This window comes from Microtus oregoni, unplaced genomic scaffold, assembly GCF_018167655.1.
Source record: "Microtus oregoni isolate MIOR12 unplaced genomic scaffold, Mior012 000026F_ref0000081, whole genome shotgun sequence".
NCBI classification, from domain to species: domain Eukaryota; kingdom Metazoa; phylum Chordata; class Mammalia; order Rodentia; family Cricetidae; genus Microtus; species Microtus oregoni.
In genome coordinates this window covers 316,412-339,590 of record NW_024543085.1, presented here as the reverse complement: position 1 = coordinate 339,590, position 23,179 = coordinate 316,412, and the positions used below count along the sequence as shown (strand labels likewise).

At 38.7% G+C, this 23,179-nt stretch overlaps 1 protein-coding gene across 1 annotated transcript; it reads left to right on the top strand.

Annotated features, from left to right (window-relative positions):
* The first annotated feature begins 1,388 nt into the window (after positions 1-1,388).
* On the top strand, positions 1,389-22,426 carry Lrrd1 (leucine rich repeats and death domain containing 1). Its single transcript, XM_041675365.1, has 5 exons — positions 1,389-3,269; positions 9,158-9,356; positions 19,279-19,440; positions 21,505-21,622; positions 22,243-22,426. Exons 1-5 carry the CDS (start codon positions 1,389-1,391, stop codon positions 22,424-22,426), a joined length of 2,544 nt encoding a protein of 847 aa, XP_041531299.1.
* The last annotated feature ends 753 nt before the right edge of the window (positions 22,427-23,179 follow it).

Sequence of the window (23,179 nt, the reverse complement as noted above, 5' to 3'; positions counted from 1 at the left end):
TCTCAAGATCTGTGAAGAATTTTGATGGGACCTTGTTCGGGATTGCATTGAATCTATAAATTGCCTTTGGTAGAATTGCCATTTTTACTATGTTGATCCTCCCAATCCAAGAGCAAGGGAGGTCCTTCCATTTTCTGGTATACTCCTCAATTTCTTTCTTCAATGCCTTAAAGTTCTTGTCAAATAGATCTTTCACTTCCTTGGTCAGAGTTACCCCAAGATATTTTATGCTGTTTGTGGCTATCGTGAAAGGTGAAGCTTCTCTGATTTCCGTCTCTGCTTCCATATCCTTTGTGTATAAGAGGGCGACTGATTTTTTGGAGTTTATCTTGTAACCCTCCTTTTTTTTTTTAAAGAAAACAAGAACACTCATAGTCCATTTTGGGGGAATTTGGGTATTCCAGGCTACTTCCTGCTGGTTGGGGGTGCTGATATTCTTATGCGGACATAGAAAAATTAGAATTATGATCAAGTCCTAACTGGAGTATCCTGTGAATCTTGATCATCTCAGGCAGCAGTCTTGAATCTGTTCTGGATGCAGACCTCAGACATCCAGGCCATCTGTTCCTACCGGAGATTTCTCAGTTGGTCTTCCTTGATCCAAACGTGTTTTTTCTTAACTCCGAATGAATCCACAGCCTCTCCTTTCCTGTGAAAACAAAATCAAAATCTCTTCTCCAAAGTAACATACATTTTGACTTCAATTTTGAAGTCAAGGAATTTTCAAAATACCTATCTTGGGTTAATCCAGCAGCATTTATAAGAAAATATCTTTTGGCAGCTGTTGTTCCTTCCTCAGCATTCAAACAATTTAAAGAGAGCAACAGTATCCAGATACTCTGTGTGTTTTCCATCTTTATACAGAATTGTCCCACACCAGAGAGTAGTGACACACACCTTTAAGCCCAATAATCACACTAGTTTGCCATAGAAACCCAGCAGTATTTGTGCATGCCTTTAATCCCAGCCCTTAGAGAGGCATATAAAACAGGAGAGAGCTATCGGACACGATCTCATTCTGAGGATTTCTGGAGGTAGTATCACCATTTTCAGACTGAAGTAGAGGAAAGAGTCAGTGGCTGGCTGCTTTGCTTTTCTGGTCTTCAGGTTGAACCCCGATATCTGTCTCTGGGTTTTATTAATCATTCTAGCTACAGTGTAAAGGTGGCTGGTATTCTGCAGAACAGAGCTAGGGATGAAACTAGAAGATTGGATTTGAAGAGACTGAGAGAGGGATGAGCTATCCAGTTAGCCCCACAAGTGTGATTTTTACATCTTTATTACACTTATTTTAATGTCAACATTTGTCTTGTAGGTTTAAAGGAAAAAAGAACATGAAAAAGTAGAGTTATAGTCTTGAGTTGGTGGAAGAGATACCAGTAAATAAGATGTCAGAAGATGAGGATAGCTCGGACCCTGGAAGAACCACTAGATCCGGATCACCAGAGGAGAGTGGATTTATTGAAGAAACACCATACTCCTTAAATGAAGCTTCTCCTTATTCAGAAAGGAGCGATTCTAGTCATATTTTTGAAACAAATTCTTCAATGGGCACAGAACAGTCAGCAGCTTCCTCTCTAAACCAATTTAATAGTGATGAAGAGAATAATAAAAACATTCCATTTTCTGATACCAACATAGCAGATGTCACCCCACTGTCAAAACTAGAAATGTCCCGAAACTCTGTGTCATCAGAGACGAAGGCAATGGAAGACTATCAAAATGTTGGATTTCCATCTGGGGAAAATCAGAAAGAATTTGACTTAGAGACAGATAATTGTGCAGTTAATCTTGAGGCCAAGGGTTTACAAGAATTCCCTGTGGACATTTTAAAAGTCAAATATGTAAAATATCTGTATTTAGATAAGAATCAAATAAAAACTTTCCAAGGGGCAGATCCAGGAGATCTGCTAGGACTTGAGATTCTGTCCCTGCAAGAAAATGGATTGCCATCAATCCCCATGGAAATTCAGTTATTTCACAACTTAAGGATACTTAATGCTAGTTACAACCAGATATCATGCATCCCTAAAGAGCTATTACAACTTAGGAATATGACACAACTCTTTTTAAATAGTAATTTTATTAAGGATTTCCCGGCTGCTGGCTTGGAAAGTCTTAGAAATTTGGAAATTTTAAGTTTAGGTAAAAATATGTTAACACATATACCAGAGTCTTTGTCTAGTTTGAAGAACTTGCAAATTCTTAATCTGGAATATAACCAATTGACAATATTTTCCAAGTCCCTATGCTTCCTTTCAAAACTGGTTTCACTAAACCTTACTGGAAACATGATAGGCAGTTTGCCAAAAGAAGTTAGGGAGCTGAAAAACTTAGAAACCCTTTTAATGGATCATAATAAACTTACCTTTTTGTCTGTGGAAATTTTTCAGCTGCCCAAAATAAAAGAACTTCATCTAGCTGACAATAAATTGGAAGCTATTTCAAACAAAATTGAGAATTTCAGACAACTTAGACTTCTTAACCTTGATAAAAACTTATTGGAAAGCATGCCAAAGAAAATTTGCCACTGTGTAATGTTGGAATATCTTAGTTTTAGTGATAATAACATAGAAGAGCTTCCTATGGAAATCCATAGGCTTAAAAATTTGAAACAGCTCCATGTAAATAGAAATAAAATGATAAAAATGGCTGAGGAAATATCACATCTTAATAACATAAACAGCCTGGAGTTTTCAGGCAATCAAATCACACACATTCCAATTGAAATAAAAAACTGCAAAAAAATAACCAGAGTTGAATTGAATAACAACAATATAATGTACTTCCCAGTGGGGTTGTGTGCTTTACCAGCACTTGACTACCTGAGTTTTAATGGAAATTATATTTCAGAAATCCCTATGGATATATCATTTAGTAAGAAGCTGCTTCATCTAGAGTTGAATAGAAACAAACTCCCCATATTTTCAGAGCACTTGTGTTCTCTCACTAATCTTGAATACCTGGATCTCGGTAAAAACCAAATAAAGATAATTCCACCCTGTATCTCTGCCATGGTGTCACTCCATGTGCTCATTCTGTCTGGTAATAAGTTTGAAATTTTTCCAAATGAACTGTGTGCTTTAAAAAACTTGCAAGTACTTGATATTTCAGAAAATTACTTACAGAAAATACCTTCAGACATCTCTAAACTGAAAGGGATCCAGAAATTAAACTTGTCGAGCAATCAGTTCACATATTTTCCTGTTGAACTGTGCCAACTTCAAACCCTGGAGGAGCTGAATATGAGTCAGACGAATGGGAAAAAGGTAAGAGTGCTCTCTTGGGTTTGGTGGGGAGGGCGACTAGAGGAATCTCAACCTGAGACACATTGTACTTGTGTTCTGACTAGCTTTACGTTAACTTGACACAAGCTAGAGTTATCAAAGAGGAGGGAGCCTTGATTGAGAAAATGCCTCCATGAAATCCAGCTGTAAGGCATATTCTTAAGTAGTTATCAAAGGGGGAGGACCCAGCCCATTGTGGGTGGCACCACCCTGGGCTGGTGGTTCTGGATTCAATAAGAAAGCAGGTTGAGCAAGCCATGAAGAGCAAGACAGTAGGCAGCTCCCCTCCATGGCCTCTGCATCAGCTCCTGTCTCCAGGTTCTTACCCTGTGTGAGTTCCTGCCCTCACTGCTTTTGATGATGAACTGTCATATGGAACTGTGAGTGGAATAAACACTTTCCTTCCCAAGTTGCTTTTGGTCATGGTGTTTCATCACAGCAGTAGCGACCTTAACTAAGACAACATGGAAGTTCTTTTGTGTGTATTTTAAATAAGTGGAATGCTCTATGTTTGAAAACATGACCTAGAGACAGAACTCTCTACACAAAAGCTTTTCAGGACAACATTTCATCTGAATGCAATGGGAAACAAAGTAGATAATTTTTTAGATTGCTTTCTGTTTAGTTCATTGGGAAATTTTTAAGTTGTATGTGTCTTGTACATGTATTCATTCCTGTAGTGTGTACATGCATGCATGTGGGTGCACATGGGTGTATGCAGAAGCCAAAGGTGTCTTCAGCTTTTTTCCTATTTTTTGTTTGTTTGGGTTTTTGAGTTTTTAGACAAGGTCTCAGTGTGTAGCTCTGGCAGTCCTGGAATTTACCATGTCGACTGGATTGGCCTTGACCTCACAGAGATCAACCTGTTTTATTTCTTCTTTGATTGCTGGAATTCAATGTGTCACCATGCCCATTGTTTCTACCTCATTTTTTTGAGACAATCTCTCACTGAACCTGGAGATCATGGATTGGCTAGACTAGTTGTTCACTAAATGTGTCTCCGCCTCAACCCTTCTGCACTGGGGTCATATGCATGGTCCCAGATTTCCAGTGAGTGCAGGGGATTCAAACTCAGATCTTCATGATTTCAGACACTTTATTTACTGAGTCATCTACTGACTCCTATTGTAAGAAGTTTTAAAGTTTGCGAATCATATAAACACATTGTTGAGCTGGGTATGTGGTTTATTGGCAGCATTTTGACAACTCATGCATGACTCTGGGTTTGATCTCCAATGCTGTAATGCATCACTGAAAAATCTAGAAAATTGAGATGACAGAAATTTTCCACAGATGTATCATAATAAAACTATTATATATTGTTTTAATGTACTTTTAGTCTCTTTTCCAATTATAGATTATAAATTCAATTTAAAATTTTATTCTATATAAGCATTTATCCTTAATAGAACATAATAATATTCCCAATAACTTTTATAATAAATACATGATTCTTTTCTTCATGACAATGCTTGAGTAAATTTCTTCATAAATATATTTTTCATATTTCAAACTGTTTTCTTTGGAAATTACTCCTAGAAATGTATGGGTTAATTATTTGCTTATTCACTTCTTACTACTTATTTACTGAGGTGCTAGGAAACAAACCCATTCCTCACATAGTAGGTAAGTTCTCTGCTACTAAACTATACCTCAAACTTTGGAAATATTTTTTTTTAAATTACTGATATATCCTTAAATCTCAATAAACACAGCTATCATCTGACCATCTTTAATGCTAGATTATTATCCCTAGCACTCTAGTTCCACAGTTGATAATTTCCCCTGGAATTTTTAATGTCAGTTTCTCTGTCTTCACCCTGTGCTTGCTGACTTATTTTTCTGTTTATCAGGCCTTGTCAAACTCATCAGACTTCATTGTAAAAGATTTTTTTAAGTTCTTATTCTATTTTATGTGTATGAGTGTCTTGCTTCAGTGTATGTGTGTATAAAGCCTGCTTGAATCTCATGGAAGACAGAAGAAGGTGTCAGATACCTTGGAACTGGAGTTAAAGTTGATTGTGAATTGCCGTATGGGTGCTAAGAATAAAACTTCAATCCTTTCCAAGAACAACAAGGACTCTTAACTGGTAAACGATGTCTTCAGTTCCACAAGGGACTGATGTCAATGTTTTCTGTTTGGCATGATGGCATATGACTGTAATCCAACATTCACAAGGCTGAGTAAAAGGATAGTAAGTTGAATCTGGAATGCAGAGTGAGACTGTCTAAAAAAGGAAGGGTGGAAGAAAGGAAAGAGAAAGAAGGAAATTTAGGATCAAAGTAGTTGTCAAAAGCACCAGTTAAGTCTTTACAACATCATTTTAAAAGTCTTTAGATGGGTAAACATTGTTTATAAGAATCCTTCTTGCCAGGTGGTGGTGGCACACACCTTTAATCCCAGTTCAGGAGGCAGAGGCAGGTGGATCTCTGTGTGTTGGAGACCAACCTGATCTACAAGAGCTAGTTCCAGGATAGGATCCAAAGCTACAGAAAAACCCTGTCTTGAAAAACAAACAAGCAAACAAAAAGAGACAGAATACCTAAAGGACTAGCTGATTCAAAAGTCGTTCAACTGCCAACTCTCTGAAGAAGATGATTCAACAGTCCTTCAACAATCAACCATCTGAAGAAGATGGGTCAGGTTAGTCACAGAGCTTCCCTTGGGCAAAGTGGAAGTTGCTTGGTGTTGTGAGAGCTGTGGGTTGCATTCCGCCACCCAGCTCCCTCCACCGGCTAGCTTTTACCCAAAATAACAACACACAAATTGTATTCTTTTAAACACTGCTTGGCCCATTATATCTAGCTTCTTCTCAGCTAACTATCATACCTGGACTAGCCCATTTCTAATAATGTGTGTAGCACCCCAAGGTGCGCTTACCAGGAAAGATTCAGCATGTCTGACCTGGCGGCTTGTTTCATCGCATCTGCCTGGGAGAGGGGAGCATGGCCTCTGAGCTCACTTCCTCTTCCTCCCAGCATTCTGTTCTGTTTACTCCTCCCACCAATGTTTTAACCTATGAGGGCCAAGCAGTTTCTTTATTTTTTAACGAATGACCTTCCTCCATCATTTCCCCTTTTTCTGTTTAAACAAAAAAAGGAAGGCTTTAACTTTAACATAGCAAAATTACATATAACAAAACAGTTATCAAGCAAGAATTAAAGTTACAATATTTACATCTACTTTATTTTTTATCATAACTAAGGAAAACAACTATAACTATCCATCTATTCTTCAACACCATCAAAGACTCAAGAAGGATACAATATTACCTAAGCAAACAAGAAATAAGCAACTTCCAAACTCTAGAAATAACAGAGACATCTCGCTGCCTGGACAGTCACTCAAAGTTCCTTTGTACCGTTGGGGCATCCATCTTCGGCCTACAGGCCTATAGTTTCCAGCAAACATTTCAATGAAGCAGTAAATTTCAAAGGCAGTTCAGTCACTTATCTGCTGTGTCCTGCAGAATGTCTTGCAGACTCTTTCATGAATCAGGAACCCCGAAAGATCATCTCACCTTTAGGCAAGTTCAATAGTCCTCTCTCTGCAGGTTCTCTGTGTCCAGTTTATGCAATAGTCCAGGCAAGAGCAGTTTCTTGCCCAAATGGCTATCAAACTCCATAAGGATCCTCTTCGATGCCCATCTTCTTCCTTAAGTAGATTGGTGTTGCCAGGAGCAGAGTGTCTCATTGTCATGAAAAGTCCTAAGTTATTAAAACATTTAAAATGCCATATTCTATAATCTTTGAAATATATGAAGAATGCCTATCTAAAATATATTTATGTACATCTAGAAAATCTTAACTAACATGACTACAAACTTGACTATTATTAATGATTATCCATTAACAACCTATATACATTACATTTTTAAATGAACTACAGAATCACAATACCTTATTCAAGATCAAAAATACATATACATATAACAAAATTGACCTAAAATTTCTATCAATAAAGCAAAATGTATACTAATGCAAAATATTCCTATCTTTATCATATCCCCCCTTTAAATGTAAAAGAACATTTATAAACAATATTTGGGAACATGGGCACAGTTTCTTCTCTCCAGACTGCTTCGTGCTGAATGGGGGTGCTGTTATTTAGGTCTTTCAGGGTATAACCTGTCTGCTAGGTTCATCTCAGTCGGCAGTTGAATGAAGTAATTTTTTGAGGGTGTTCACAGCAACCTTTCGGGAGGGCATGGACCATCATACCATATTGGAATAGAAGAAATCCACAGGGTCTTATTCTCTGTGAAAACAAAAGAAGAATTTTTTTTCCAAGTATCATATCCTTAGATCCAAATTCTGAAGTCAAGGTATTTTCAAAATATCTATGTTGGATTAGTTCAGCAGCCTTTATAAACAAATATCTTTTAGCAGCTGTTGCTCTTTTCTCAGCATTCAAACAATTCAAAGAGAGCATAATAGCATACAGTATCAAAATTCTGTTTATTTTCCATCTTTGTACGGCTTTATTTTAACTCTATTTTGTTTATTTTTACTTTTTGAGACAGGTTTTCTGTATATCTTTGTACTGGAATAACTCTGAAGACCAGGCTGTCCTTGAACTCTCAGAGATCTGCCTGTCTCTGCCTCCCAGGCATTGGGATTAAAGGCGTGTGCCACCACCGCCTGGCTAAAGTTAAAGTTCCTAAAGTTTAAGAAAAAAAAAGGAAGAAAGAGAGTAGTTGGGAAGTAGCCGCTTTTTTAAAGGGAGAGAGACCACGCCCCAATGGGCTGGTATCTCAGCGGCTATTGGCTGGAGAAGCAGAAGGACCTCCCGCAACACCTTAGGTCTTTTCTTTCAACAGCAGCTCCATCATTGCTTTATCACAGAGCTCTCACTTCCTCTACAAACACTGAGAAACATTTAAATAATATCTAACCAGTTGTGGTGGCTGCATCTTTAATCCCAGCATAGGAGGTTATAGGGCAGAAGCAGGTGGATCTCAATGAGTTTGAGGCCCACCTGTTCTAGGACAACAAGCCTACACAGAGAGACACTGTCTCAAAAAAAATTAAATGAAATTTTCAAAAAGAACATTCGTTTGAGGGAAATTCAATGACAGGCCTACTGACCTATGCTGATCTTATTTTTGCTACATAAACTTGGCCCTCGGTCTTGTATAATCTTGCTTGCTTACGTATTTCTAGGAAGTTTTTAACACTTCTCCATAATGGACACCTCCTCATTAATCCTATTTATGTATGATGTTTATCCTGATTTACATAACGTACTTCAGTCCTACTCATTCTTATGTGTGGGTTTGCGTATGTGTGTTTGTGTTGTATGTGTGTATGGGTGTTTGTGTTGTGTGTGGTATGTGTGTATTCTTGTGATTTGTGTGTTGTGTTGTGTGTATATGTGTTGTATGTGTGTATGTATGTGTTGTATATTTTGTATTGTGTATGTGTATGGGTTCTGTGTGGTGTATATGTGTGGTGTATACCCATGTGTAAGGATGAGTGTCTTCCTATATTGTTCTCTGTGATGAGAATAAGATAAAGTGTGACTGAGTAGTTAAAAAAACTTCAGGGAAGAACAAAAGACAAGGCAGCATTAATCCTAGGGAAACAAGAAAGACGAGAGTGGGTGACAGTTGGGGTGTGGGAAGAAAGAGGTTCATAAGCAACAGGGCTAATTAGGGAGCACTGATAAGACCATGAGTTACATGGGTGCTAAACAAAAGTTTGAGGATTTTTAGGATGTAAAGTCACAAAGAATCTGTGACAGAATGAAAGTATCTCCTTAGGAAAAGGTTAAAACAAAACTTTATTTTTCCACTGTTTTCAAAAGGAAAATGCAGTGATACAAATACTTATGGATTTTTAAAATCATTATTGTTTAATCATCCTTGCAGTTAACAAGACTTCCAGAAGAGCTGTCTAATATGACTCAACTCAAAACACTTGATATCTCGAACAATGCTATCAAAGAGATTCCAAGAAATATAGGGGAGTTGAGAAGCCTGGTTAGTCTCCATGCAAATAACAATCAAATAAGTTCTCTGCCACCATCCTTTCTGTCTTTAAAAGTTCTACAGCACCTAGACCTCAGAGGTACGTGTCAAGTATAATAAACGATATGAATCTGTAAGTAGAACATTGATGCTAAATTTCAGATTTTGCTGATGAAAGCATATCAGACAATGCATTAAGTGGGCATCAGAGGGAGGGAGCACACAGTGCTTTCCCAGTAGCAAGAAATGAACATGAAGATGAAGAACTGATTTCTTTCCTTGAAAGCCCTAGGTATGGAAACAGAAGGAAACAGGTGCTGTGGTGGGGGAAATAGGAGAAGTGGGGGGAACTTTAGGTGGGAAGTGGAGGGCAATACAGAGGGAGTGGGGAGCAGAAGTAATACTATGAATGTTTGGAAAAGGCATAAGGGATCATATGTTTATAATTTAGATGAAGTTATGCTATTTGGGGTGATAATGCTTCCCCCAAAAGCCATGGACTATCTAATGAAAACTACACTACCAAGCATGAGAAACATCTTTTCTAGCTTTTGGTCAGGGGAGCCCAAGAGAATCCCAAAGCCATCAATGTGGACTACTGATATTGCCCTTAATTCCCTCCCAGAATTTGAATGTAAGACCCTATTGCTCAAGACACCATATACTTTGGTCACAGGTCTTGGAAGACTCGAGCTGAAATAAATCTGGAAGCCTCCTCCCCGAGAACTAGCTCTCCTCTTATCAGAAAGTATTATGCAAGTTGTCAAGGAAAGAAGAGGGACTGGTAGTCCTACACAGCTATAAAGCCCATGAAACACAAGAATGACTGGACCGCCAAGATAATCACAAAAGTCAATAGTGGCCCTTTACTTTGGGGTAATTAAGCAGCTGTCTAATTGGACTTAAGGCTCAACATGGTGGTATTTGTAGGAGGAGGACCTACTTGTTTGTCCTGGCCACCTGGCTAGCTTAGCCCCGAAATAACCACACAGAAACTGTATTAATTAAATCACTGCTTGTTCCATTAGCTCTAGCTTCTTATTGACTAACTCTTACATCTAATTTAACCCATTTTTTAATCTGTATATCACCACGAGGTTGTGGCCTACCAGCAAAGTTCTGGCATGTCTGACTCTGGTGGCGGCTCCATAGCATCTTCTGATTCTGCCCTTCTTCCTCCCAGCATTCAGTTCTATCTTCCCCGCCTATCTAAGTCCTGCCCTATCAACAAGCCAAGGCAGTTTCTTTATTCATTAACCAAGAAAAGCAATACATAGACAGAAGGACTTCCCACACCAGGTATTCATGCCTAGTACTGTAGCCCTAGCCAACTACCAGTGACTACCCAAGACGAGTGTCTATCTTGATAGTTTCTTAAACCAATACAATTTTACTGTTTTCTAAATCCTTATCCTTTCACCCCTCATCAAAGCATCTTCTTTTTACAATAGTCGGAGACTATTAAAAAGATCACAACTGGTCAAAATGCAAGGAATAAGTGACTATGGGGTTCTCAACCCCAATTGATATATGTGTAAAGTAATATCCAAGGCTTAGGGGAAATTGTGAAAGAGGGGGCAGAAAGAGTCTAAGAGTCAGAGGCTGCGCATGTCTGCTATTACATTGTATCCCTTAGGCACCATAGACAGAGAAGCTGCACCCATGAACTCTCAACAACATGGTTGGTTGAACAAGACTGGCATAATGACAACCATAGTTGACAGTCCACTGTAGACTGGGGAAATTCCGCATGACCCAACCACTAGGTGAAAGGCTATAGGCTTTGTGACTACAGAGAGGTTCAACGTTCTCTATGGACAAGCTCCCACATAGGTTGTCCAATCCTAAATGGCCATCCCTGGACACAGTACATATGAATAAGGCTAATGGACTCAGTGGGTTACATATACATATATACCATACTCATGTATATACACACATATAATAATAAAGAAGAGATCATTAATTTGAAAGAGGAGTTAGAAGTGGGAGAGGTAGATATGATGTAGATGCAGTACTTATGTATGAAGTTCTCAAGAAATAAACTATTAAAAAGAAAGAGAAATTAAAAAAAAATACCAACAAAAATTTCCCCAGAACCTTTTGCTCTGTTGCAGATTGAAACTCCCAACTGGAACTATAGTCCCTGAAGATGGTTGAGTGTAACATGAGGGCCGGCTTGTTGGGGTTTTCTGTCCCACCCGGTACCCCACAGCTGGCAAGCCCCAAAGAAAATCACACAGAGAGTCTACAATAGGTTGTAAACTGATTGGCCCATTGGCTCAGGCTTCTTGTTAGCTCTTGTAGCTTATATTAACACATTATTCTTATCTATGTTAGCCACATGGCTCGGTACCTTTCTCAGCCGGGTAGATCACTTCCTGCTTCTCGGTGGTCTGAGCAGGAATGGGAGGAATGGGCTTCCTCCTTCCCAGAATTCTGTTCTCATGGCACCACCTCTGCTTCCTGTCTGGTTGACCCACCTACACTTTCTGCCTGGCCAATCAACATTTATTTAAAACATGATTGGCAGAATACAGACAATTCTCCCACACCAGTTGAGTTAGGACATCAAGACAGAATGGCCAGGGGCATGGTACCCTGCTCTTCAGACTGGAACAGTTCTCTGTTGTTCCATATTAGAATTAGAAAATAGTAAAACCCACTTTGCCAGTCAAGCTCCAAAGAAAAGCTGGGGCGGTGCAGATCAGTGGAAAGACCCATGTAAACACCACCTCCCAAGTTCCAGCCTGAAGGCAGTTCATTTCTAGAAGGGCTAAAGAGAGTTAAAGTTACCACAGATATACCAATGGCAGGAAGCATTTTCCACCAGTGACTGAGGAAATAAATGGGCATAATATTGACTCTTTAGAACAGTGGTTCTCAACCTTCCTAAAGTTGAGGCCCTTTAATTCAGTTATGGTAACCCTGACCATAAAATTATTTCCATTACTACTTCATGACAGGTATTTGCTACTATTATGGATGATAATTTAAATATTTGTGTTTTTCAATGGTTTTGGGTGACCCCTGTGAAAGGATTGGTTGTTCCCAAAAGGGTCATGACCCCTGGATTGAGAATCACTGCTTTGGAGTGCAACGATAGATCTGTCAAGCTTTAAGCACAGAGCCTGGTGTGGTGATTTTTAGCAGATGCTGTCATCTCTACCTCAAAAAAAAAAAAAAAAAAAAAAAAAAAAAACCAGGGCTGGAGAGATTGCCTACTCTTCCAAAGGTCCTGAGTTCAATTCCCAGCAACCACATGGTGGCTCACAACCATCTGTAATGGGGTCTGGTGCCCTCTTCTGGCCTGCAGACATACACACAGACAGAACATTGTATACATAATAAATAAATAAATAAATAAATAAATAAATAAATAAATAAATATTAAAAACTAAAAAAAAAACAAACAAACAGACTAGCAAGTGAAAAAAAGGAGATGGGCATATTGACACTTTGAACTCAGTGACAGCCCAGTTTTCTTTGCAGTCTACTTTACAGCCACGGGTGCTGTTTTTACTTCCCACCCTTTCTATTCACTCTTTTTGTTGGTATCAGGAACATTGGTTCTGATGCTTAGTCCCTCTGCCAGATCAGTTATTAAATATTTTGAATAGTATTGCTGTGTACATGGCCCAAACAGAACTCTAAAGGGGTCCTCAAGCTATGTCTTTGTTTATATTTATTTTTTCTCTTTTTTTGAAGTTGACATACAAAGTAATGGGCCTAATTGTGGCATTTCATGCATATATACCTGTCTTAGTTAGGGTTTCTATTGCTATGTAGAGACACCATTACCATGGCAACTCTTATAAAAGAAAAACCTTTAATTGGGGTAGCTTACATTTTCAGAGGTTTTTAGTTCATTATTATCATGGTGTGATGTGGTCACATGCTAGCAGACATAGTGCTAGAGAAGTAGCTCCATGCACCACATCTTGACTTACTGGCAACAGGAAGTAGACTGAGATACTGGGCATGACTTGAGCATATATGAATCCCCAAAACCTGCTTCCACAGTGGTGCACTTCCTCCAACAAAGCCACACCTCCTAATAATACCACTCTTTTTGGGTGTTATTTTTTTCAAACCACCGCAATGCCATTATACTTTGCTCCTATTTCTCTCCCCCCCACTCCATGCTAAATTCCTCCTGCCAGCCCCCCTTTCTTCTCTCATGTCACCTGTATTCTGTTATTCTATTTTTATCTTTCCTCTCCCTTTCTGTAAGATCCTTTCTTCTTCCTCATGGTTTTCTAGCTACTTTCATCACAGATGCACACCTGCACATCCACGTGCATGCACGTTTATACACACACACACACACAAATATAAATCTGGAGCTGGAGAGTTGGCTCTGCAGTTAGGACCCAGGTTCAGTTCCTAAGACCCCCATGGCAGCTCATAACTATCTGTAACTCCAGTACTAGGGCATTCAATGACATCTTCTAATCTCCATGGGAACCAGGTGTTTATATGGTATGCATACATATATGCAGTAAAAATACTTATACACATAAAATAATAAAGCAATTAAAATTTCAAATCTGGAATCTGCATATGAGGAAGATAGTGCTTATTATTCTGACTCCTGCTTACTTTGACTAACATAATTATCTCCACTATTCATTTTTCCACAGATATCATAATTTCATTAGTCTTTCTATGGTTAAATAAAATTCTGTCTTGAATATCTGGTTTATCCATTCATCTCTGGATTGTCTTCTCATCAGGTTCCATGTCTTAGCTATTGTAAGTGCAGCAGTAAACACAAACAGAGCATGTGTGTTACCTGAGGGTCCTTATGTGTATCCCAGAAGCAGTATCACTAGCTCAATGGTTGGGTTTTCTTTGTTTTAGTTTTTTTAAGGACTCCCCCCAACCACTGATTTCCATAGTGACTGTACACTTTATAGTCCCGCCAGCAGTGTATAAGAGTTCCTCTTTCCTCACATCCATGTGTTGCTTGAAAAAATATTTTTACCAGAGTATAGCATCCGGACTGAAGGAGTATATATTGCCAATTTACAGCTCAACAAATTTTCAAAAACCGAACAAACCCATATTTGAGAACATGGATCAAGAAACAGAGAAGGGAACTGGAGAGATGGCTCAGAGGTTAAGAGCACTGACTGCCCTACTGGAGGTCCTGAGTTCAATTCCCAGCAACCACATGGTGGTTCACAACCATCTGTAATAAGGTCTGGTGCCCTCTTCTGGCACACATGGAGGCTGAACACTGTGTACATAATAAATAAATAAATCTTAAAAAAAAAAAACAAAACAAAACAGAGAAGTTCCACAAAGCTGCCCTGCATTCATCTGTTAAGCTCATGATTCCCAACACCTTGCTTTAAGTAAAACTGTGAAGTAAATACTATATCGTATCCCTTTAAGAGACATGCCCCGTCGACTTCCTCCCCTGTCCCTAGGCAAGCTGATCTTCTGCTTTAAAAATCCAGCCTCAGTCTCACTCACCATGCGACTTCCTGCCTAGGCCCCTTGCCTAGGACCTGCTGGTCCTCATGGCCCACAGGGACCCTCATGGCTCCCTGCCTGGGACCAGTGGTCACGGGGCCTGACGCCTGTTGCAGCCAAGTGCCTGCATCTGTTTCTCACCTGCTGTGGCTGCGGCTCCCTGTGGGACTGGCTGCCCCTGCTGAGGTCTCTCACCCACCACTTGGCAGCTCCCTGCTGCCCACTGCTGCCATTCCGGGGACCTGCAGTGTTTCTGCCGCTGTGCCCCTTGGGGAACTGCAGTGTTTCATTTTTACCCTTACACACTTTTTTACTCAGAATTCTGATTGTGAAGGTCACTGTGGGTGTGGCACTGTTAGGAGGTGTGGCCTTTTTAAAGGAAATATAATGTCATTGTGGGATTGGCTTTTAAGATCTCTTTTGCTTAAGCTCCCCTCAGTGTGACAGTCACTTGACTTCCTGTTGCCTGAAAGATGTACCATTCTCAGCCCCAACACCATGTCTGCCTGCACAGCACCATGCTCCCTGTCATAATGTTAGTGGACTGCACCTCATAAACTAGAAGTGAGCCCCCTCAATTAAATGTTTTCCTTTATAAGCATTGCTCTCAGTGTCTGTGCTGCTGGGGTCTCCTGAGCCCATGCATTGAAGGCTACTTCCCACTTTCTCTTCTGTCAGGTTCAGTGTGGTCAGATTTATATTAAGGGCTTTAATCCATTTGGACTTGAGTTTTGTGCATGGGGATAGATATGGATTTATTTGCATTCTTCTATAGGTTGACATCCAGTTATGCCAGCACCATTTGTTGAATATGCTTTTTTCCCTATTGTATAATTTTAGTTTCTTTGTCAAAAATCAGGTGTTCATAGCTGTGTGGATTAATATCCAGGTCTTTGGTTCGATTCCATTGGTCAATTTGTCTATTTTTATGTTAACACCAAGCTGTTTTCATTACCATGGCCCTATAATAGAGCTTGATGTCAGGGATGGTAATGCCTCTGGAAGTTCTTTTATTGTATAGGATTGTTTTTGGCTATTCTGGGTTTTTTGTTTTTCCATATGAAGTTGATTATTGTTCTTTCAAGGTCTGTGTTGAGATTTTGATGGGGATTGCATTGAATCTGTAGATTGCTTTTGGTAGGATTGCCATTTTTACTATGTTGTGTTTGGAACACTCTAAATTCATTTTTATATCCTCCTCCCCCTGTACCATCAATATAGACTTAATTTCCTTAAAACCTGAGTCCTGTCGGAACCTGACCCCCAAAACTGATTTGCCTGGTCTATTGGACAATCTGGACTTTGCAGTGACATAACTGTCTTCAAACGAGCAGCGGCTCCTTTTATAAAAGGCTATAGATCTTTCGATTGATAATTCTGAAAGTCGGGGTTGGCCTGCGAACAGCTGTTAAACGACATTCTCAGTGTGAACCCTCAATTTTCTTTCCCTTTTCGGATCTTCAAATGAAGGCTCATCTGGTTTTACAGTGGTTGTCTGATTTTGGTAGTTGATACAAGAAGGGAATTTGGAAGTTCTTGAGTACTATTAGTGACTGTCTGCCCACATCCTGCATGAAATACTGCGATTTTTTTTATGGGAAGTGTCTTTAATAAAGCTGATACAGTTTAACTTGGGAAAAGTTTTAAAAAAAATTAGAAAGCAAAAAAAATAAAATAAAATAAAAACCGAACCCAAAAGTAATTCAATAGAAAATTATGTTATCAATAAACGATATACTTTAGATGCCCCAAAATACAAAGGAAAATCAAATAAAAACAATTTCAACAAAACTTTCATCTGTACCATGCATCCTTTTAGAAAAAGCCTCAAAATGAATCAGAAATCTAGCTATAAAACTAAAAGTACAAAAACTTATAGATAAATAGAAAACATAAACAAAATTTTCTCAGCTGCCATATTAACATGGTAATTGAGAGTTAGGAATATGGTGCTTGGCTGGAGAATGTAAGGTTTTGAAAATAAAAGTAAATCTAAATAATTAACATTAGATTTCAGCAAAATGTGAAACTCAGGCCTTATGAAGAGAATTTTTAAAAAAGAATAGAAAAACCACATAGTTTATAAAAACACTTGCTGTATATGTAGAAAGTAACTATGTGGTCAACATGTACAAACACACGTGCATCACACACACACACACACACACAGAGAGAGAGAGAGAGAGAGAGAGAGAGAGAGAATTTTAAAAAGTCAAGAGCTTAGATCTAGAACACAGTGCGGTGGTACAGTACTTGCTTAATATAGGGAAGCCCCTGAGTTAATCCAACACTAATAAAAAAATGTCAACTCAACCAAAATCTAACTAGATGTTGAGTGGATCCTTTATAAAGGATGCACACAAATAACAGTCGCACATCAACAATACTGTGGAGCTCTAGCGTTAGAGAAAGGGAGTTTGGAAGTTCGCTCTCTAACACTAGCAGGAGAACTAGTCTGGCAACTAGGAGTGGTTGAAACATGGGGGAACTGCAACTCGGATACACTTTCAGCAGGAATGAAAAAATTGTATAAGCATTTTGAAATACTGGTTATTTCTTATAAAGTTAGGTTCACACTCACTTATGATCCATTAATCAAACTTCAACTATATTTTAAAGTTAAACCTTAGATTCAGTTTAAAAACAATAAGTGTAATGTATGGAATGACTTTATTCTTAATCACTCCCTCACACTGGAAACTCAAGTATCTTCTTTATCTAATGAATGAATAAATTACTGATATCTATCTAATGAAATACTTGCTAATAAAAGGAGCCAAGCTATTAATAAGAACTTTGATGACTCTCAAGTGGCAAGTGAGAAAAGTCAGGGTCTGAGTATTGTGCATTGTGGCCTTTAGATGCTACACATGTGTATTTTTATATGACTCATCCTAGTTCTTATAATGTACTTCATTCCTCCCTTCTCCACCCCCCCCCGAATGAATAGCACTAGTTACTCCTCCCACCCCGTCTGCTTTGTCTTTTTTGTGAAGATGGAAGCCAGGGTCTCAGGAGCATGAGACAGGCGCCTTCCTCTGCACAAGCTGCTTTAGGTTTGGTTTCTTGATACCACCCTTCAGTAAGTTTAGTAACAGGCCTTCCTCTGCATTTTAACTAACAGAAGTATAACATACATAAAAAGTAGAACGGCAGCACTCTAGTGTGAGATAGAATTAGCCAACACCAAAGCACTACACACTCCAGTGTTTCTGTGAACCTAAAATTATTCAAGCCAGTATGGCATTCATTAAGAAAACAAGCAACGACAAATTCTGGCAAGGATTTGGAAAAAAAGGAAACCATGGAGGTCAGTGTCAAGGTTTCTCAGCACAGTAAACCCTGATATGGCCTAAATATCCCACCCATTTTTACACATCACTCCAAGTCAATACATCACAGACACACCTGTATATCAGTGTTCACTGAGCAGTGTTCACATGAGCAAGTTTATGAAACCAACTTAGGTGTCCAAAACCAGAGCAATTGCTGTAGGAAGTCTTACAGCCAGTGGTTACCCGCCCACTGGGGGTGGCCTCTATACTATAGATGCTGATGCAAAGCGTGAGTCTGTCCTCTTTTCCGGTCTCCCTCTCTGTTCCAATTGTGGATTTTGGTTTCTGATCTCCATTTCAGCAGAGGATTCTGATTTGTGAATTTACTTCTAAATGAATAACCATCTATTTCTCACTTCTGAGCTAGTGTGGGATTTCTTTTAAGCGTCTTCTCGTCAAGCAATGATAAAGAAAATAGGATATATACTAAAAATAAAGGGGGTTTTAGTCGTAAAGAATAAAGTCATGGGGCTGGAGAGATGGCTCAGTGGTTAAGAGCATTGCCTGCTCTTCCAAAGGTCCTGAGTTCAATTCCCAGCAACCACATGGTGGCCCACAACCATATGTAATGAGGTCTGGTGCCCTCTTCTGGCCTGCAGACATACACACAGACAGAATATTGTATACATAATAAATAAAATAAATATAAAAAAAGAATAAAGTCATGTCATTTGCAAGAAAATGAACACAATAGGGATCTTATTAAATGAATTCAGACAGCGTCATGCCGATAGTGTTTCCTCTCACTTGTGTTCCTACATAGATACAAAAAGACCATCCATGTACGGAAGAAGTGACAGTGTAGAGGACAAACAGGACAAAGGAGAGGGAGGGGTAAGAAAAGGAAGGGTCGGGGACATGGAGGAAATGCTCACCATGCCATATATACTTGTAAAAAACTTTTTTTAAAAAAAGTTTATATTAAAAATGATAATACCTGCCCTGAAAAGTCATTTGCTATATTGTAAGAAGATAGCCTCTGGCTTCATTTTGCCAGCCCTAGGAGACAAAGGAACTACATTGGTTTTTAATACACCCTTTTTCCCCCTTCTAGCATGAGCATTAGTAAGAACTTTGGAATTGTCATCACTGGGAAAGTCCTTGGACACTTTACCAGTACAGTAGACTTCTGCATGCATAGTTTCTGTTTCTGTAGTTTAACTTTACAGAAAGATGAAATTCCTTACAAGTTTTTTTCCTCATTAGGAAACAACCTGACAGCCCTGCCTAGTGCTATCTACAGTCTTTTTTCACTGAAAGAGATAAATTTTGATGACAATCCTTTGTGGAGACCTCCAATGGAAATTTGTAAAGGAAAGCAGCTGCATACTATTGCACGCTATCTCCAAAGAGCAGATGAAAGAGACGGTGGGTGATGAGTGAGGAACAATCTGCAAGAAATTTTCTGGTATCTGTATAGTAAAGGAGACTTTGAGCTGGCAGTAGCATTAAGATGTTTATCATCTTCCTTTTTTCCTCTATCTGTTTGTGTTGATAACTCAGATTATTCAATATTGGGGGGAATTGGAATATCTTCTCCCCAATCATTCTATCATGTACCATATCTACATAACCAACGGCATATACCAGTATAAACTAATGACAAAGTTGTATTAAAAAGTACTGTATTTTGTTAGTCACATTATATACTGGGCACATGGCTGCCATGCAGTTGCTTTCCTAAGATTTTAGCCTGTCTGATAGAAGAAACTTGAAAGAAAAGTGTCTGTCTTCCACTTACTGTAGGCTGGTTATGCTAATGACTACACTCAAAAGGTATAGTTCTATAAAAAAGTTTCAAGTGTCTATTGTTGATAGTACCTTAGAGAAAGTGGTTACACAACTGAACCTCCATTTGCTAAAGTTCTGTTTCTACCCTTCTCAAGGAAACAAAATTCTTGCTGCTCTACTTTTAAGGGGAAAATGCAGTAGGCAATGACAACATCTCCAAGATTGGGGGAGGAGAGAAATATACACATTTGCCACCTATCTGTATGCTCAAGGAGCCTTTGCCCTGCAGTTTTGATCCTTAGTGAAGTAACATGGGAGCCATATTTTTTTCTGAAGTTAACAAGGATCACAGAGTCCCTTTCTGAGCATTTTATTAAGCACTTCGGTTTTCTTTTCTTTTTTTATTGAAAAAATTTCTGCCTCCTCCCAGCCCCCCATTTCCCTCCCCCTCCTACACCCGTCTCCCCCTCCCTCTCCAATCCAAAGAGCAGTCAGGGTTCCCTGCCCTGTGGGAGGTCCAAGGTCCTCCGCCCTCCATCCAGGTCTAGTAAGGTGAGCATCCAAACTGGCTAGGCTCCCACAAAGCCAGTACATGCAGTAGAATCAAAACCCAGTGCCATTGTCCTTAGCTTCTCATCAGCCCTCATTGTCCGCCATGTTCAGAGAGTCCGGTTTTATCCCATGCTTTTTCAGTCATAGTCCAGCTGGCCTTGGTGAGCTCCCAATAGATCAGCCCCACAGTCTCAGTGGGTGGGTGCACTTCTCGCGGTCCTGAGTTCCTTGCTTATGCTCTCCCTCCTTCTGCTCCTCATTTGGACCTTGGGAGCTATCAGTAGTATGAAATATATTCTGAGTAATTAATAGTTTACATACAATGATACAGAGCATGGGAAATCTTGAAATTTTTCATAGTACTCTAATCATCAAAGATGACTTTAGATCACGTGATTTAGGAGCTTCAGCCAACTAACATATCTAGATAACACTATCTAGAAGTTTTATTATTTTAAAAAGGCACTAATGGGTTTGAAAGATGGCTGATTAAAAGTGTACACTGCTCTTGCAGAAATCCTGAGTTCAGTTCCCAGCACCCATGTTGGTAGCTCACAACTGTCTGAAACTCCAGCCCCAGAGGATCTGATACCTTTGGCCTCTGTGGGTACCTACACTCACATGCATCCCCTAAACATGCTCAATTTTTTTGAGATAGGGTCTCTCTATATAGTCCTGGTTGCCCTAGAACTCACTATGTAGACTAGGCTAGCCTTGAACTCACAGAGATTGCCTTTTTAAGTGCTGGCATTAATGATATATTCTACCATGCCTAACCTTTAATAAATTAAGAAAATTAATATCTATCTAAATAATAGTTTTTAATATAAATATATATCTATATGCCATGTTTAAAATAGATGCTAGTTTTTAAGGTAGTTAATATAAAAAAGCCAGAACTGAAGGGAGGAACTTGTAGATCACTGTAAAGTTGCTTGTAAGATTCTTTTCAACTAGGTCTGCGGGTCTCTTCAGATTCTAGAAGTAACAGGATGGGGAGTACAAATTGAAGACAGTTCAGCTCTATATTGTCCCTTTCAATTTTATTTGACATATATGTTTGATAAAAAAAACACAGAAGAAAACTAAATATTAGCTCAAAGTATTTTTTCTCAGAATGAATAATGTTTCTTCTGTGTTCAAATGTAGAAAAAATCTTAGAGAAGATATTCAACATAGTTGCCAACAATGTCACTGAAATAAATTTTGAATTTTTGCAACAAAAACTGAACATCACAAGCTCAGAAAATAGCCTCCCTGTAAAGAAGTAAGTATAAATGGCATTTGGTACAAATGTATTTTCATACCTCATTTACATGATTTTCATATCAACATAGTTTTGAAATATTTACATTAACATAAACTCTACTGTAGATGGTGACCTCTAGCTTCTGATGTATTTGTGATAGTTGCTGGGCAGCCATACAATGTAATGAAGAAGAAGAAGAACTGTGTGAGGAGAAGCTGTTGGACTTTCAGTCCAACTGACTTCCTGAACTTGAGCTTTTCCTTTTCTTTCTCTCTGCGTCAGTTTCTTCTATGGTAAAATGAATACCCAAGCTTAGAAAGTTGCCATGACAATCAAGTGAGACCAAGCTGTAAAGTATGCATTTTATTGTATTGGTTTATAGTAAGTAATCCACAGTGATTATTGTCTTAATAGTTGAATGTAAGTTGAAATGTGGGCTTTTTTATAAGAAAAAAAGGAGCTAATCTTTGCTTCTGTGTGCCAGGCTCATTGTAAATAAATGTTCATATATACTGTCTTCAGTTAAATTTAGTCTCACGTTAATATGGAAAATTAATTTGAAAACTTAGATAATATTTGAGTAGCTTAAATAATGGTTTTGGCTTGTTATTAAGATAATCATTATTTAATTTTCACAGCACTGTTCCATTAAATGAGAAGATCTACCATACACTTACCAAGTGGAAGGCAGATAAAAGCTCGTTACTCACAGCTATTGCCTTAAGAGACCAACTTGTTCGGGCACTAAATATGATAGGTGCCTACGACATAATAGACAAGATCACGGCTTTGAATCTTTATACAAGTGCCATCAAAATCTAGCCAGTGAATCTGAAGTAGAAGCTGAAAATTTACGAGGCATATACAGAATTAATTTTGCCTGATACAAAGGAATTATTTGTATATTGTGTCTCTTTGTTTTTAGTAGTTGTTTTCATTTGTGTGTGAACATGCATGTGCTGCAGTTGATGTGTACAAGTCAAAGACACTTCCATGTGTTGATTTTCTCCTCCCGTCATGTAGATCCAAAGGCTGAACCCATGTCCTGACTCTTTCTTTATTCATTACTAAGAGGTGCTGTAAGTCTGTGCCTGCCACCCTAGTTTCATCATAACAAATATTAGAGACAAGGCTTTGTATATTTTTCTGTTTCAATGAATTTTAAAATAATTCTATTAAAATATTTTAACATTCTATTTATTTTATTTTATGAGTCAACATGTGTAGATAATAATAGGTTATTGATGGTTTCCATTGAATTTATAAATAAGATAAGTTTCTGATTTATAATGAAAATGGCATACCATCTCTGTTTTCCCCTCATTTAGGAACTGGGTGTCAATATCCATAAAATAAGGCTAGCGCTGGTATTCCTTCAGCTGAATGTCCTGGGAAGATGATTATACATCTGGGAGCATGTGGTCATCTGTCAAGTGTTGCACAGAGGAAGATAAAACCCTAGTATATTGTTTGGGCCTCGAATCTAATCATATCTGAAGCTCACTTTCTTCTGAACATTTCACTTTCACCCATTTAAGTTAGCATGACTCCCATGGCTTTCTACAACTTTGAATG

Bases quoted from the DNA above. Each gene is read 5' to 3' on its own strand.
- Lrrd1 (XM_041675365.1), top strand. From the start codon at position 1,389: ATGTCAGAAGATGAGGATAGCTCGGACCCTGGAAGAACCACTAGATCC. The intron at 3,270-9,157 runs GTAAGAGTGCTC...TCATCCTTGCAG, and splicing joins GTCAGACGAATGGGAAAAAG to TTAACAAGACTTCCAGAAGA. The intron at 19,441-21,504 runs GTGGGTGATGAG...GTTCAAATGTAG, and splicing joins AAGAGCAGATGAAAGAGACG to AAAAAATCTTAGAGAAGATA.